General features: G+C 47.9%; 1 protein-coding gene across 2 annotated transcripts in view; it reads left to right on the top strand.

The window, feature by feature from the left end:
* The window catches only part of LOC147116725 (cadherin-11-like), a 268,489-nt gene that overhangs the window by 234,714 nt on the left and 16,125 nt on the right, over positions 1-17,650 (top strand). For both annotated transcript variants that reach the window (XM_085991847.1, XM_085991848.1), the window contains 2 exons: positions 4,055-4,176; positions 4,486-4,591. In XM_085991847.1, the coding sequence (XP_085847973.1) occupies positions 4,055-4,176; positions 4,486-4,591 (228 nt within the window). The remainder of the gene's footprint in view (positions 1-4,054; positions 4,177-4,485; positions 4,592-17,650) is intronic.

Raw genomic sequence — 17,650 nt, 5'->3', positions numbered from 1 at the left:
GGTGGCGCTGACTGTGATTGGTCAGGACATCTCACAGCGCTTTACAGCCAATGAAGTACTTTCGAAGTGCAGTCACTGTTGTAATGTAGGGAAATGTGGCGGCTAATTTGCGCACAGCAAGCTCCCACAGAACAGCAATGTGATAATGGCTAGATAATCTGTTTACGGGATGTTGGTTGAGGGATAAATATTGGCCCCATGACACCGGGGAGAACTCACCTGCTCCAAAACATAGAAGCACTGGAGGAAGTGCAGAAAAGATGGTATCAGATCTGAGCGATTACAGCTACCAGGAAAGACTGAACAGGTTAGGGCTTAGAGAAGACTTGATAGAGGTTTTTAAGATGATGAATGGGTTAGACAAGGTAGATGTGGAGAGAATGTTTCAACTTGTGGGAGAATCCAAAACTAGGGGCCATAAATACAGGATAGTTACTGATAAATCCAACAGGGAAACAAGGAGACATTTCTTTACTCAGAGACTGGTTAGAATGTGGAACTCGCTACCACAGGAAGTGATTGAAGCAAATAGCTTGGATGCTTACATAAGAAAACTAGAGGAGTACATGAGAGAAAAGGGAATAGAAAGATATGCTGAAAGGCTGAGATGAGGTAGATGGAATGGGAGATTCATGTGGAGCATAAACACCAGTGCAGACTAGTTGGACCGAATGGCCTGTTTCTGTTCTATGTAATTCTATCCACATGGACTCTCTAGAAGGGATCACCGGACAGCGATCAGGGGTTGGAGTCAGGGTGGCCAACTCTGATTGGACGTATTCGTGGAGGCTTCATCACATGATCGCTCACCTCCAACCACCCTGCCTCCACGCTCCCGCCATTGGTCGTCCAACACGTCCATTCTCTAAAAAAACACCCCGCCTTCCCACAGCAAGTGTACAGCGAACAGACTCTCTCTTACTCGATCGGATGATTCTTCACTGTCAGTCCAACGGCCAATTTTCGCGTCTCCGATATTTCCCCAGGGCTTTGCTGGCAGCGGTGTTCTGGACATTAATCTTTCATTCCTGGAGACCCCAGGCCAATCCAGGAGAGTTGGAAACCCTAGTTGGAGCCCTGGCTAATCCTAGCCTCTCCCATATTGGCTGAGGGCCAGTTGTAGCAGCCCATGCTGGTGCTCCAGCTAAGACCGGCTAACTCAGCACAGCTTGAGACTCCATCCTGGGAGATTCCAGGACTTTTGGTTCAGCTTCTCTCTGGGTAAACTCACTGACATAAATCGTGCCATTCTTGTAGAAATGACTTATGAAATATACTGGGCGGCCTGCTGGTGGCACTGCCCAGGGAGAGTATAAATACTCGGGCACAGGCCCAGCTTGCTCAGGGACATTTTGTAAACAGGAACTAGTGAAGGATAACTAGACTTCCATGTTGTGAAACAGTCGATTAAAGCCATGTTTAACACTCTGACCAAGTGCCTAGTAGTTTTCTTATGTTACCCACTGTTGGAATCTTTTTTCTTAAATCAAAAAAAAAGCTGATTGAATTACCGATGGATTCCTGTGATTTATTTTTGCACGTTGTATGAGTGACAAAGAAAGACTTCAGGACATCCCAAAGCGCTTTACAGCCAATGAAGTGCTTTTGAAGTGGAGTCACTGTTGTAATGTAGGAAACGCAGCAGCAAATGTGCGCACAGCAAGCTCCCACAAACAGCAATGTGATAAGGATTGGATATTCTGTTTTTAGTGATGTTGGTTGAGGGATAAATGTTGACCCCAGGAAGAACTCCCCAGTACTGGACTGCAAGCCTAGATTATGTTCTCAAGTCTCTCGAGTGAGCCTTGAACCCCTAGACTTTTTGATTTAGAGGTGAGAGTGCTACCCACTGAGCCAATGATAGTGTGGTAATGGAAGAAACCTTTTCATTGCTGCAGTCAATGTTGCATCGAACGTCCTATAAACTCAAGAGGAGTGGTAAAAAATCTTAATGGCCCTTTAATTAAGAAGGTCCATTCTGGGCCAGAGACCGTGATTGTAAAACACAGCAGCCTCATGTCCATAAAAGGCAGGAAGTCTGGCTGATTTTGATCAGCCATGATCGCATTGAATGGCGGAGCAGGCTCGAGGGCCTGAATGGCCTACTCCTGCTCCTATCTTCTATGTTTCTATGTTTATGTTTCTATTTCCAGCCCTGGTACAATGAGGTCCATTGTGGTGCCCCAAAGATCACCCAGTTGACAGCAGTTAACTTGGCAATTTCTGAGGATGTAACCTGGTCTCTAAAGCTCAGTACTGCACACTCCATGCATCTACCAACTGGGGTGAAACCACTTACCTTCCTCTTTATCAAGTTCTGGTTAAGGAGCAATTAGCTTTCTCTGGACGTTTCTTCAATCCAAACTGGGCTAAGAACTCAATCAGACAGAGCAATCCCACAATAGCTGCTTTCAATGGTCCGAACTTAAGTTTGAAACTCATTGCAATAAACAACAGCTTGCTAGCAACGCTATTCTTAACGAACTTTGGGCTCACTATTTCCCAACTGATAGCTTGGTGTAGTTGAGGTGTGCTCCATCTGATCGAGAGTTTGGCGAAGGATTAATCAGATAGAAGAATCCCATGAGTGAGACGTACAAGGTCAAAGCCACTCAATCAGCATCACTGTGGCAAAAACGTTACAGTGCTGTGCCCTATAGATTTACTCCAGCAGAGTGTAGCTTGCAAGCATTTAATTCCGATGGCATTGATTGCAGGGCAACTTTGGCAAGATGAAGTCACTCTTCGCAAGAGCTGAGAGCAGCATTTCGTATCCAAGGGCTGTTCCTGTTGAGCTTTCAGCTCCTCGTCCAATTTTAAATAAAATTTGACTTAATTCATCCCACTTTTCAGTTGCTGCACCTGTTGTGGTTGGCACAAGACTGCCAAGCTAATAGCTGGAAAAGTTGAGTCCAAATCTCATTCAGAATAGCGTTGTAGGTCAGCTACTGCACATGTTGCAAGCTGCTGCTTATAAGTTTGAAGCTTAATTTCAGACTATAGGAAACAGCTATGGTAGGTTGGAAATCCGTTGCCAAAACCCGCTTGCAGCAACATTCATGCCAGGGGATAGGTCCATGTGCACTGACAGAATCTCAGCATCTTGCCAGAGCCACTTCCCACACCGGCCATCCTTAGCTCTGCCAGAGTGGCATTGCCTCTTAGTTACACTGACGTTCATGTCAGCCGTGGCTCTTGCCTCTGAATTATGAAGGTAGTAGGTTCAAGTCATAGAAACATAGAAACATAGAAGATAGGAGCCTGCTCCGCCATTCAATGCGATCATGGCTGATCATCCAAATTCAGTATCCGGTCCCTGCTTTCTCCCCATACCCCTTGATCCCTTTAGCCGTAAGAAATATATCCAACTCCTTCTTGAATATATTTAATGAATTGGCCTCTACTGCCTTCTGTGGTAGAGAATTCCACAGGTTCACCACTCTCTGGGCGAAGAAATTCCTCCTAATTTCTGTCCTAAATGACTTACCCCTTATCCTTAGACTGTGACTCCTGGTTCTGGACTCCCCGACCATCAGGAACATCCTTCCTGCATCTAGTCTGTCCAGTCCTGTCAGAATTTTATAAGTTTCAATGAGATCCCCTCTCATTCTTCTAAACTCCAGCGAGTATAAGCCCAATCGACCCAATCTCTCCTCATACGTCATTCCTGCCATTCCAGGTATCAGTCTGGTGAATCTTCGCTGCACTCCCTCCATGGCAAGAACATCCTTCCTCAGATAAGGCGATCAAAACTGCACACAATACTCAAGGTGTGATCTCACCAAGGCCCTGTACAACTGCAGCAAGACATCCTTGTTCCTGTACTCAAACCCTCTCGCTACAAAGGCCAACATACCATTTGCCTTCTTAACCGCCTGCTGCACCTGCATGCTTACCTTCAGCGACTGGTGCACAAGGACACCCAGGTCTCGTCCCACTCAAGTTACCCAGGTTTTGGCTCAGTTGATTAACCTTGGTTTGAAGTTGGCTTTTTTCTTTCCTTGCCCGAACGCACTGTTTTCTCATTATTGAATCTAATCTGCCCTCTTCACAGATAACCAAATTCAAATTTCCCGTGCTCAAGTGGCCATCAAAATCCAGGACATCAATGACAATGCACCCGAGTTTGCAGAACCCTATGAAGTGGATATGTGTGAAAACGCAAATACGGGAAAGGTGGGTAGCATTGGGTAAATTCAAATATTCTGGTTCGATTTCACAGGATTGTTCAGTGATTCAGAAAGTTTGGAAGGTCTGTAGCCAGGAGGAGTTGGATAATGAAGGGTTAACGGTTTCTAAATTAACGCCTGTGGGAGTGTTAGCAGGGTTGCCTATATTATGTTGGTTGCTATAGTGACCATCTAATCTATAGGCCGAGGTTAAAGGTCGCACGTAAACTGCTTTCAGAATGGGAATAGCCGGAATTCATTGATCCTTATTTCTGAACATTGATTAGACCACAACTCTCTGGTTGTCTTATTTCAGCTCATCCAGACGATTAAGGCTGTGGACAAGGATGAAAGTGCGAATGGTCCAAGGTTGACTTTCAGCATAGCTCCAAATCCAAATTTCACAATAATGCAGAACACAGGTAAGGTGCTGAGCTTTCAAAAAGTGCGCTTTCAACAACAACTTGCATTTTATATAGCGTCCTTAATGTAGTAAAATGTCCCACGGCGCTTCACAGGAGCGATTATCAAACACAATTTGACACCGAGCCACATAAGGAGATAGTAAGACAGGTGACCAAAAGGTTGGTCAAAGAGGTAGGTCTTAAGGAGCGTCTTAAAGGAGGAGAGAGAGGTGGAGAGGCGGAGAGGTTTAGGGAGGGAATTCCAGAGCTTAGGGCCCAGGCAGCTGAAGGCACGGCCGCCAATGGTGGAGCGAAGGAAATCGGGGATACGCAAGAGGCCAGAATTAGAGGAGCGCAGATCTTGGAGGGTTGTAGCTCTGGAGGAGGTTACAGAGATAGGGAGGGGTGAGGCCGTGGAGGGATTTGTAAACAAAGATGAGAATTTAAAAATTGAGGTGTTGCTGGATTGGGAGCCAATGTCGGTCAACGAGCACAAGGGGTGATGGGTGAATGGGGCGTGGAGTGAGTTAGATTATGGGCAGCAGAGTTGTTTCTGTTGTATTGTGTTCAGTTTATTAAGAATATGTATTTGAATTGTTTCCTATTCCTGTTGGTGTCATTGCTTTGGCCCCTGAGTAGGAACTACACGGGAGGGGTGGGGGAGGTGAAATTCAACATTAGCAGGGGGCGCAAAACAGGCGAGATTGTATCAGCCAACCCACGACTTCTGCTTTGTGCCTCTATCTCTCCCCCTCTCCTCCTTCTCTACACCCTCCCCTCCCCTCCGTCTCTCCCCCCTCCTCTCCACTCCCCCTCTACATCATCCCCTCCGCCCCCCCTTCTACACCCTCCCCTCCCCTCCATCTCTCCCCCCTCCTCTCCACTCCCCCTCTACATCATCCCCTCCGCCCCCCCTTCTACACCCTCCCCTCCCCTCCGTCTCTCCCCCCTCCCCTCCACTCCCCCTCTACATCATCTTCTCCCCCCAATTCTCTCACTTCCCTTTCTCCTCCCTCCCCATCCTCTGAGCTAGCGCACTCAAACTCTGGGTCAGAAGGTTGTGGGTTCCAGTCCCACTCCAGAGACTTGAGCACAAAAATCTAGGCTGACACTCCCGGTGCAGTGCTGAGGTGCCATCTTTCAGATAACGTGCTAAAATGAAGGCCTGTCTGCCTGTCCAGGTGGACATCAAAGATCCCAATGGCACTACTTGAAGAAGGGGATGGAATTCCCCTGGTGTCCTGGACATTATTCCTCCCTAAATCAACATCAAATATAGAATGGAAACACTCAGAAGGTCAGGAATTCATTGTGTCAAGAGAACACAAGTTGACATTTTGGTTGTGGGATTCTTCTTCGGAGCTGGAGCTAACCCGAACCCTAACCCACGTTTTGAGGAAGAATTCTTACCTGAAACCTTGATTTGTGTTCCCTTAACACAGGCTGCCTGACCTGCTGAGTGCTTCCGGCATTTTCTGTTTTGGAATCAGATTTCCAGCACCTCCAGAATTTTTCTTTTTTTTGTCCAAATAATTGATGAAACAGTTATTGATCCCCATTTGCTGTTTGTGGGACCTTGCTGTGCGCAAATTGGCTGCTTTGTTTACCTACATAACAACAGTGAGTGCACTTCAAAATAATAGCAATGACTGTCGCATGAGGAGAGATTGGGTCGACTAGGCCTGTATTCACTAGAGTTTAGAAGCATGAGAGGGGATCTCATTGAAACGTATAAAATTCTGACAGGGCTAGACAGACTGGATGCAGGGAGGATGTTTCCCCTGGCTGGGGGGTCTAGAATGAGGGGTCACAGTCTCAGGATACGGGGTAGGACATTTAGGACTGAGATGAGGAGAAATTTCTTCACTCAGAGGGTGATGAACCTATGGAATTCTTTACCACAGAAGGCTGCGGAGGCCAAGTCACTGAATATATTTAAGAAGGAGATAGATAGACTTCTAGACACAAAAGGCATCAAGGGGTATGGGGAGAGAGTGGGAATATGGTATTGAGATAGAGGGTCAGCCATGATCATATTGAATGGCGGAGCAGGCTCGAAGGGCCGCAGGGCCTACTCCTGCTCCTATTTTTCTATGTTTGTTCTATGTTTCTAATTGGATGTGAGGCCCTTTGGCACACCCTGAGCATATGATAAAGCCTCTATGAATGCAAGTTCCTTCTGTTGTTTTTGCATGTGCGACTAGACAATGAGTGATGACATCTTACCTCAGCATGGGGACATTACATCTGAGACTAATCCTATCTTTACTCATCATCCACGCCCCCATTGTCCACTAGGGACCACGTGATAGAAATCAGAGAGGGCAACCTTGGCCAATGTGGACCAGGGGTACGATAGCATAGTGGTTATGTTACTGGACTAGTAATCCAGGGGTCCTGGACTAACGATCCAGAGTACACGAGTTCCAGAGACGTGGGTGCGAATGGTCCAAGGTTGACTTTCAGCATTGCTCCAAATCCAAATTTCACAATAATGCAGAACACAGGTAAAGTGCTGAGCTTTCAAAAATTGCACTTTCAACAACAACTTGCCTTTTATATAGTGTCCTTAATGTAATAAAACGTCCCAAGGTGCTTCACGGGAGCAATTATCAAACAAAATTTGACACCGAGCCACATAAGGAGATCTTAGGGCAGATGACCAAAAGCTTGGTCAAAGAGGTAAGTTTTAAGGAGCGTCTTAAAGAAGGAAAGAGAGAGGGAGAGAGGTGGAGAGGTTTAGGGAGGAATCTCCCGAGTTTAGGAATTAAATAAATCTGGAATAAAAAGCTAGTGTCAGTAATGGTGACCATGAAACTACCGGATTGTCGTAAAAACCCATCTGGTTCACTAATGTCCTTTAGGGAAGGAAATCTGCCGTCCTCACCCGGTCTGGCCTGTACGTGACCCCAAACCCACAGCAATGTGGTTGACTCTTAACTGCCCTCTGCAGTTCAGGAAGGTGGCTCACCACCACCTTCTCAAGGACAATTAGGGATGGATGGGCAATAAGTGCTTGCCTTGTCAGCGATGCCCACATCCCATGAACAAATTAAAAAAAATCTAACTCCTCCATTGCCCTAGAAACAGGCTACTCGGTCTATGCTGGTGCTTATGCTCCACGCGAGCCTCCTTTCATCTTACCCCATCGGCATATCCTTTTATTCCTTTCTCCCCCATTTACTTATCTAGCTTCCCCGTAAATGCATCTATGTTATTCACCTCAACCACTCCCTGTGGTAGCGAGTTCTACATTCTCACCACTCTCTGGGTAAAGAAGTTTCTCCTGAATTTCTTACTGGATTGTACAGGGCACAATTTCAAAATTTGCAGATGACACAAAACTTGGACGTATAGTGAACAGTGAGGAGGATAGTGATAGACTTCAGGAAGACATAGACAGGCTGGTGAAATGGGTGGACACGTGGCAGATGAAAATTAACGCAGAAAAGTGTGAAGTGATACATTTTGGTAGAATGAATGAAGAGAGGCAATATAAACTAAAGGGTACAATCCTGAAGGGGGTACATGAACAGAGAGACCTGGGGGCATGTGTGCACAAATCGGTGAAGGTGGCAGGGCAGGTTGAGAAACAGTTAAAAAGTCTTACGGGATCCTGGGCTTCATGAATAGAGGTATAGAGTACAAAAGTGTGGAAATTATGATGAACCTGTATAAAACACTGGTTCGACCTCAACTGGAGTACTGTGTCCAATTCTGGGCACCACACTTTAGGAAGGATGTGAAGGCCTTAGAGAGGGTGCAGAAAAAAATTATGAGAATGATTCCAGGAATGAGGGACTTCAGTTACGTGGATAGACTGGAGAAGCTGGGGTTGTTTTCCTTGGAACAGAGAAGATTGAGAGGAGATTTGATAGAGGTGTTCCAAAATCATGGTGGGTCTGGACAGAGTAGATAGAGGGAAACTTCCCACTGGCAGAGGGGTCGGGAACCAGAGGACATAGATTTAAGGTAATTGGCAAAAGAACCAAAGGCGACATAAGAAAAAACGTTTCTACGCAGCGAGTGGTTAGGATCTGGAATGCACTGCCTGAAAGGACGGTGGAGGCAGATTCAATCATGGCTTTCGAAAAGGGAATTGGATAAGTACCTGAAGGAAAGTAATTTAAAGGGCTATGGGGAAAGGGCGGGGGAGTGGGACTAGCTGAAATGCTCTTGCAGAGAGCTGGCACGGGCTCGACAGGCCGAATGGCCTTCTTCCATGCTGTAACCATTCTATGATTCTATTTATTAGTGATTATCTTATATTTATGGCCCCTAGTTTTGGACTCCTCCACAAGCGGAAACATCTTCAGTACGTCTATCCTATCGAACCCCTTTATAATTTTAAAGGCCTCTGTTAGGTCACCTTCTCGGTCTTTTTGCTAGAGAAAAGAGCTCCAGCCTGTTCAGTCTTTCCTGATCGGTATAACCTTAGGAACAGTGTGAGGAACTGTGAATATTGCCCTGGATAGGATCATCTATCTCAGTACAGACTGGGGGCTCAATTGCACTCAATTCAATTCAATTCAATTCAATTTTATTTGTCATATGTGCAACAGATGTGTGTACTGCACAATGAAATGTTGATTTTTACAAAAAATCTCTGATCAGTAACATAGAAACATAGAAGATAGGAGCAGGAGTAGGCCATTCGGCCCCTCGAGCCTGCTCCGCCATTCAATGCGATCATGGCTGATCATCCAAATTCAGTGCCCTGTCCCTGCTTTCTCCCCATACCCCTTGATCCCCTTAGCCTTAAGAAATATATCTAACTCCTTCTTGAATATATTTAATGAATTGGCCTCAACTGTCTTCTGTGGTAAGACTGTCTTCAGTAGCTTCACCATCAACCCCCTCAGGCAGGTTTATCACTTCATCCTCGGGGAGTCTCTGCTGCAACTCTTCTCTGCATTTCATTTCCCAGTGAACTCTGTGACCCTGCCTCTAATCAGTAGTGTTACAGAGACAAATTAGACAAAAGATATTCCGATCGTTGCTTGACTCTTATTACCACAAGTGATTGGGAGCTAACAAGATTTTAATGATGCTCATTTGGACTAGCCAGAGTCACGGTAATCGGAAGAGGAGGTTCCCAATCAACGTGAAGCAATCAAGACAATAGGACCTTAGAGATCCCCATATTTTTCTGAGGTAATTATCAGCATAATGGGAAGGCGGGATGTCAGAAGGGAGGCGTCTGCAGAGAAACCTGATAGAACAGGCAGGCACCAGATGCATCGCTTTGATCAGTATTAGATTAAAAATGACAGCTTTCTTTCATTCCTTCACCAACCCAATCCAAACTGAATCATATTTTACACCAAGGAGCCAGCCTTCGAGAATGTGCTGCTTTCTCTAGACATCGGCGGATCAATACGCATTGAAAATGGGAATAATTAGGCTGGTTAAAGCAGAGGCTCGCTGAGCTCTACGGAGCGAGCCCTGGACTCAGTGGGAGCGCCGCCGCCTCCGAGTCAAAAGGTGCAGGGTTCAAATTCCCGCTCCGGACCGTCCCAGCGAGTGGAGACCGGCTGGGAATTCTGGATCGACATCCAGTGGGATACTCGTGTCTAGCGGGTGTGGGTGACCCCCTCCCTTATCGTATGGGCTGTGGGAACCCATAAACCGCCACCCCCCCCCCACCCTCCACCGTATAGGATTGACCCCCCCTATCGGATGGTTACACCCAAGGAAGGAATGTTCATGTCTCGAGTCTGTTAATCAGCCTGCGAAACCTCACACTATTCTCTCCAAGGGATGGATGTGAAAACAACAACTGAGATATACAGACTAGGAAGGTTCTCAGGCCAATCCCGGAATGTGTTGCGGTCATTGATATCGGCTCAGTCAGAAGCTGACCAGCTACCGTGACCTCAGTGAGGAAGAGGTGGATGTGAGCTGGTCACTCTTCATGCATGAACTGCCTTTATACTATCCTTCCATGATCATATCCCTAGCCTCTTCCTACACTTTCCCCTTGTTGCATGAACCTATCCACATCCTGTAACTATACAATCCCTTCTGTCCCATGATCCTATCCTATCCCACCTGCTACCTCTCCCACCTATCACATATACCCTGCTCTCTGGCTAGCCCATATCCTCTACCCTGTGCCTATCCCACCCCCTCCCTCTATCCTGTGCCTATCCCACCCCCTCCCTCTCCCCTGTGCCTATCTCACCCCCTCCCTCTCCCCTGTGCCTATCTCACCCCCTCCCTCTATCCTGTGCCTATCCCACCCCCTCCCTCTCCCCTGTGCCTATCCCACCCCCTCCCTCTCCCCTGTGCCTATCCCACCCCCTCCCTCTACCCTGTGCCTATCCCATCCCCCCTCTATCCTGTGCCTATGCCACCCCCTCCCCCTACCCTGTGCCTATCCCACCCCCTCCCTCTCCCCTGTGCCTATCCCACCCCCTCCCTCTACCCTGTGCCTATCCCATCCCCCCTCTATCCTGTGCCTATGCCACCCCCTCCCCCTACCCTGTGCCTATCCCACCCCCTCCCTCTCCCCTGTGCCTATCCCACCCCCTCCCTCTACCCTGTGCCTATCCCACTCCCTCCCTCTCCCCTGTGCCTATCCCACCCCCTCCCTCTCCCCTGTGCCTATCCCACCCCCTCCCTCTCCCCGTGCCTATCCCACCCCCTCCCTCTCCCCTGTGCCTATCCCACCCCCTCCCTCTCCCCTGTGCCTATCCCACCCCCTCCCTCTCCCCTGTGCCTATCCCACCCCCTCCCTCTACCCTGTGCCTATCCCACCCCCTCCGCCTACCCTGTGCCTATCCCACCCCCTCCCTCTGCTCTGTGCCTATCCCACCCCCTCCCTCTCCCCTGTGCCTATCCCACCCCCTCCCTCTCCCCTGTGCCTATCCCACCCCCTCCCTCTACCCTGTGCCTATCCCACCCCTCTATCCTGTGCCTATCCCACCCCCTCCCTCTACCCTGTGCCTATCCCACCCCTCCCTGCTCCTATCCCATATATCCCGCTGCCCCCCGCCCCCCCCGCTCGCCCTCCCACTCAGCACAATCCCTCATTACTGCACAGTGTACAGTGCCAGAGGGCCTTCGCAATGCTTTAATCTCCAAAGCTTTCACTAAACTCTAACAAACCTGCAGTTCTAACAGTCCCCATTTCTGGGCCCACCATATTAATAGCTACACAAGGAGATGACATATCATAGTGTGTAAGAACGATGACATTTTCTGCCCTTATTAAAGAGCTTATTGCATTATAGATGTTGTGCAACTGGAGATCACATTGGACATGGAAGCTGAAAGTTAATGAGATGCCTTCACACTGTGTGAGATTCATTCACCTCCTCCTCCTGTTGAATATTTATGTATATGCTTTATAAAAAACTATTATCGTGAAAGAAAAGTAGCTGTGTAAGTACATTTAAACTTGGGAAATCGATTCTTCCGAAACTCAACCCATGTCTGATAGGCTAACCATGCAGGTCAAACAGGAATAGAAAGGATTCCAGACAGAGGCTTTAGGGGAAAGTGGAGATTGCCCGTAAGATGGACAAGCTACAAAGATGATTCTTGGCTTCAGGAATTTTTGTGTGTGTTTTTATGGAAGGTTAATGAAGGTAAACTTGTTCTCTCTGGCAAGGGAAAGACTTTGATGTGACCTAGTTGAGGTTTTTAGCGATTATGCTAAAGCTGATCTGGGCAAATCATTCACTAAGATTTGGGGACGATTTTAATCCGACTCACTCAGCAGAAACCTGGCGGGCGGGCAGTTAAAATCGCCCGGGCTCTTACCTGTCCGAAAGCCGCCATGATTAGCAACATCTGCAATTTTACCCTGCTCGCCTGAGCAGGCAACAAGGACAGGCGCCCGGAGACAACAGGGTCCTTCTTTACATGTGCCTGCTGCGGCCCGATGACATCACTGAGACCCGCCTGTAATTTTAACTCAGGCCTGAGCCGGGGAATCCACCTGGAGTTAAAATTGGAGCTTCGAAGGGTTCGAATACCAGGGCCACAAAAGTTAAAAAAATTATTACATAGAATTTACAGCAGAGAGACAGGCCCTTCGGTCCAATTGGTCTGTGCCGGTGTTAATGCTCCACACGAGCCTCCTCCCACCCTACCTCATCTCACCCTATCTGCATATTCTTCCATTCCTTTCACATCCGGCTTCCCCTATAGTAAGGGGGATATTTGGGGTGTTGGAGGGGGAGGATGGGGACCTTTTCACCTAAAGGGTAACAGAATCATGGAATAAACTACACACATCCCAATGAACGCTGAACAAATGAGCATTGCCTCCAAAAGCTGATGATGGTTGGGATGTGTGCAGAGGCAATGTTCAGTTTGTCCGCGTTTATGGCAGCAAATCTATGCAGAACCAAGCTGAGCAACCGCTCAGCACCCTGGCCCCGCTGGTATTGGTGGTCGCCTGTTGCAGTAGAACATGCCTGTCATGATCGTGGGCCATTGGGTTGATCTTGGGTCCCGGAGGTATTGGACCATCCATCTGTCAGTCACACTGCCCCGGCCTTTAACCCAGTAGGACCCTCGCTGTGATATCCGAGTGGTAAGGTCCGAAATTGAGAGAAGCGAGTTCGTAGGAACAAAACCCAACTGTTTATTACACGGTGTAGCAGAGAGGCATAGCTCTTACAGGCTGCAAGCAAAACACATTTCTAACTGCACGATCACCAAGATGGAGGATTCACCTCTGAGTCATACCCATAATGCAATGCCACATTACCTTAATAACTGGTGTACCAGGACATTGAGTACATGACCCATTACCTTAAATACTGGTGGATGTGAAACCGTACTCTTTGGCTCCATCTGGTGGATAACCTAAACATTACATCCCAGATTACTGTACTCGCCTTGTGATTTCGAGCCTCGGCCCATGATTTGAGCTCCTAAGGCTGAAGGATCTTGTGGGCGCCTAGATAGAGTGGAGAGGAAGGACCTATTTCCCCCAGTAGAGAGGTTAATAACTGGGGGGCACAGATTTAAAGTAATTGGTAGAGGGATTAGAGGGAAGTTGAGGAGAACTTATTTCACCCAGAGGGTGGTGGGGGTCTGGAACTCACTGCCTGAAAGGGTGGTAGAGGCAGAAACCCTCAACACATTTAAAAAGTACTTGGATATGCCCTTGAAGTGCCGTAACCTCCAGGGCTACGGACCAAGAGCTGGAAAGTGTGGTTAGGCTGGAGAGCTCTTCTTTGGCCGGCACAGACACGATGGGCCGAATGGCCTCCTTCTGTGTTGTAAATTTCTATGATTCTACAATTCTATCTTGCTCCTTTCTGAATGTGGTTTCTGTGACAGTCGAATGTGACCGTGGAGCTCTCTAAAGCTGGAATTCCAGTATTGCAGCGATGTGGGTGATGGGGGAGGGAGAGAAACCATCAATCGAAAAGCAACTGAGTGTTTATCAAAGGAGACCACCGACTTATAATGGTCAGTTACAATCCCTATGACCCATAACGAATGGTATCAGACACTTTACTGATACATCCACCAATTAATTATACCTGGCATTTGATTAATGACTATGGGCAGACAGTTGTTAACCTTGCTGTCTCGCCAGCGAAGACTTTGGTTAATGTTTCATGGTTTTAACTTAGAAAGTCCTCAACCACGTTTGGGTTTAATGCTCCTTGAGCTGAAAATTCACACTCAGGCCTGTAATAGACCTCTGTTCAAAAGGACTGCCTTGCATCAGTCCCAGAGGTGCTCATTATACACACAATTCCATATACCATTTATTTTTGCTTTCTTTCTCCGATATTCTCCGTTCCTGGGCTGAATCATACAATCAGAGAATGGTTACAGCACAGAAGGAGGCCATTGGGCCCATCAAGCCCATGCCGGCTCTCTGCAAGAGCACTTCAGCTAGTCCTACTCCCTCGTCCTTTCCCCGTAGCCCTGCAAATTTTTTCCCCTCAGGTGCTTATCCAATTCCCTTTTGAAAGCCGTGATTGAATCTGCCTCCACCGCCCTTTCAGGCCGTGCATTCCAGATCCTAACCACTCACTGCGTAAAAAAGTTTTTCCTCATGTCGCCTTTGGTTCTTTTGCCAATCACCTTAAATCTGTGTCCTCTGGTTCTCGACCCTTCCGCCAATGGGAACAGTTTCTCTCTATCTACTCTGTCTAGACCCATGATTTTGAACACCTCTATCAAATCTCCTCTCAACCTTCTCTGTTCTAAGGAGAACAACCCCAGCTTCTCCAGTCTATCCATGTAACTGAAGTCTCTGATCCCTGGAATCATTCTTGTAAATCTTTTCTGCACCCTCTCTAAGGCCTTCACATCCTTCCTAAAGTGCGGTGCCCAGAATTGGACCTAATACTCCAGTTGAGACCGAACCAATGTTTTATAAAGGTTCATCATAACTTCCTTGTTTTAATACTCTATGCCTCTATTTATGAAGCCCAGGATCCCGTATGCTTTTTCAACCAAAACAAGAAAGACTTGCATTTATATAGCGCCTTCCACGACCATCGGACGTCCCAAAGCGCTTCACAGCCAATGAAATACTTTTTGAAATGTAGCCACTGTTGTAATGTAGGAAACGCGGCAGCCAATTTGCACACAGCAAGCTCCCACAAACAGCAATGTGATAATTACCATATAATCTGTTTTAGTAATGCTGATTGAGTGATAAATATTGGTCAGGACACCAGGGAGAACTCGACTGCTCTTCTTCGAAATAGTGCCATGGGATCTTTTACGGCTTCAATTTAACGTCTCATTCGAAAGACGGCCCTTCCGACAGTGCGGAGCTCCCTCAGTACTTCCCCTCCGACAGGGCAGCGCTCCCTCAGTACTGCCCCTCCGACAGTGCAGCGCTCCCTCAGTACTGCCCCTCCGACAGTGCAGCACTCCCTCAGTACTGCCCCTCCGACAGTACAGCGCTCCCTCAGTACTGCTCCTCCGACAGTGCAGGGCTCCCTCAGTACTGCCCCACCGACAGTGCGGCGCTCCCTCAGTACTGCCCCTCCGACAGTGCAGCGCTCCCTCAGTACTGCCCCTCCGACAGTGCAGCACTCCCTCAGTACTGCCCCTCCGACAGTGCAGCGCTCCCTCAGTACTGCCCCTCCGACAGTGCAGCACTCCCTCAGTACTGCCCCTCCGACAGTGCAGCACTCCCTCAGTAAAGCCCCTCCGACAGTGCAGCGCTCCCTCAGTACTGCCCCTCCGACAGTGCAGCACTCCCTCAGTAAAGCCCCTCCGACAGTGCAGCGCTCCCTCAGTACTGCCCCTCCGACAGTGCAGCACTCCCTCAGTACTGCCCCTCCGACAGTGCAGCGCTCCCTCAGCATTGCACTGGGAGTGTCAGCCTAGATTTTTGTGCTCAAGTCTCTGGAGTGGGACTTGACCCCACAACCTTCTGACTCAGAGGCAAAGGGTGCTACCCACTGAGCCATTGGCTGAGAAGGTGCTGCCCATCGCTGGGGCACATTTCCTTGGCATGCACTGGCCAGGGGAACCTGGGCAGTGAGTGCCAGCGGGGTGCTTGGCTGTGGTTGGTGGTGGTGAGAGGTGTCATCACAGCTGGGCTTCATCCTGAAGAGCATGAAATTTAAAAAGATGTGTAACAGTATCGAACAATTAGTTAGGTGGGCCGTGCAGATCTACCAGACCCGGTGTCTAATGAAGACCGCTCACAACACTTGCATCTCATTTGTGTTTAACCTTTCTAAACTTTAACTCCCAAGGCCCCAAAAGGCCTCAGTTTTTCCATCCTCCGACAATGAACAGACTTTAAAGACTTGAGTTTGGAAGCACTTACTTGCTACTTTTTTATTGACTTCATTTTTTACGCCTTCCAACACCAGTGCTGTTCCTGCAGAATGTCATTCACCCAAGTCTGTGAATAAAAAACAAATATCACCCTCTTTTTTTCTCTTTTGTTTCAATACTGGGCGCTGATTACATAGAATAATAGAATCGTACAGCACAGAAGAAGACCATTCGGCCCATCGTGCCTGTGCCGGCTCTTTGAAAGAGCTCTCCAATTAGTCCCACTCCCCGCTGCTCTTTCCCCATAGCCCTGTAAATTTTTCCTTTTCAAGTATTTATCCAATTCTCTTGTGAAAGTTACTATTGAATCTGCTTCCACCGCCCTTTCAGGCACCTCATTCCAGATCACCATAACTCACTGCGTAAAAACATTCTCCTCCTCTCCCTCCTCTGGTTCTTTTGCCAATTATCTTAAATCTGTGTCCTCTGGTTACTGACACAGCTGCCAGAGGAAACAGTTTCTCCTTATTTACTAATCAAAACACTTCTTGATTTTGAGCACCTCTTTTAAATCTCCCCATAACCTCCTCTGCTCTAAGGAGAACCACCCCAGCTTCTCCAGTCTCTCCACCTAACTGAGGCCCCTCATCACCGGCACCATTCTGGCAAAGCTCCTCCGCACCCTCTCCAAGGCCTTGCCATCCAGCCCAGCACTGGGCAAAACAAGCTCGGAGGGAGAACAGAGAGTGACTGTGCCAAGAAGTGGAACGAGAATGCCGATAAACAGTTGAATTCACCAACTCGCTGAGATATCCCGGGTTAATGACTGTCTCTCTGCTGATGCTAATTTCCAGTGATGCCGTTAGCGCTCACCTTGCAAAAACGACGTACTCAAAAATGAATGGAAAAGCCACAGGAACGAGCTTTGAATCATGTGTTTGTAACTCTTCAAATTGTTCCAAAGATCATTAGACGGTGAGACACCGGATAATTTCTGACCACCTAGTTGGTGTTCTGGTGGAGTGGATCACCCGTGCCTGGTAGAACCCATCTGGTTTTCATTCCATTGATTTTAGATTACCGTCCAGCAGGTGAAGACAAATATCTATCCCACCCTATTTTAAAAGGGTCCCAATGGTGAGCCTCCCTCTATAAATGGAGTTCTGATAGTGACTCCCTCGATAAACAGAGTTCTGATAGTGACTCCCTCTATAAACGGAGTTCTGATAGTGACTCCCTCGATAAACACCCGGCTACCGACCATAGAGCACATATACCAGAAACGCTGTCTACGGAGGTCACGGTCCATCATCAAAGACCCTACCCACCCCAGCCACAATCTGTTCACCCTCCTGC

The sequence above is a fragment of the Somniosus microcephalus genome, chromosome 6, assembly GCF_052327205.1.
Source record: "Somniosus microcephalus isolate GS21.2 chromosome 6, FLI_Smic_1.0, whole genome shotgun sequence".
In the NCBI taxonomy this organism is placed as follows: domain Eukaryota; kingdom Metazoa; phylum Chordata; class Chondrichthyes; order Squaliformes; family Somniosidae; genus Somniosus; species Somniosus microcephalus.
This window is presented reverse-complemented; position numbering and strand designations above follow the sequence as displayed.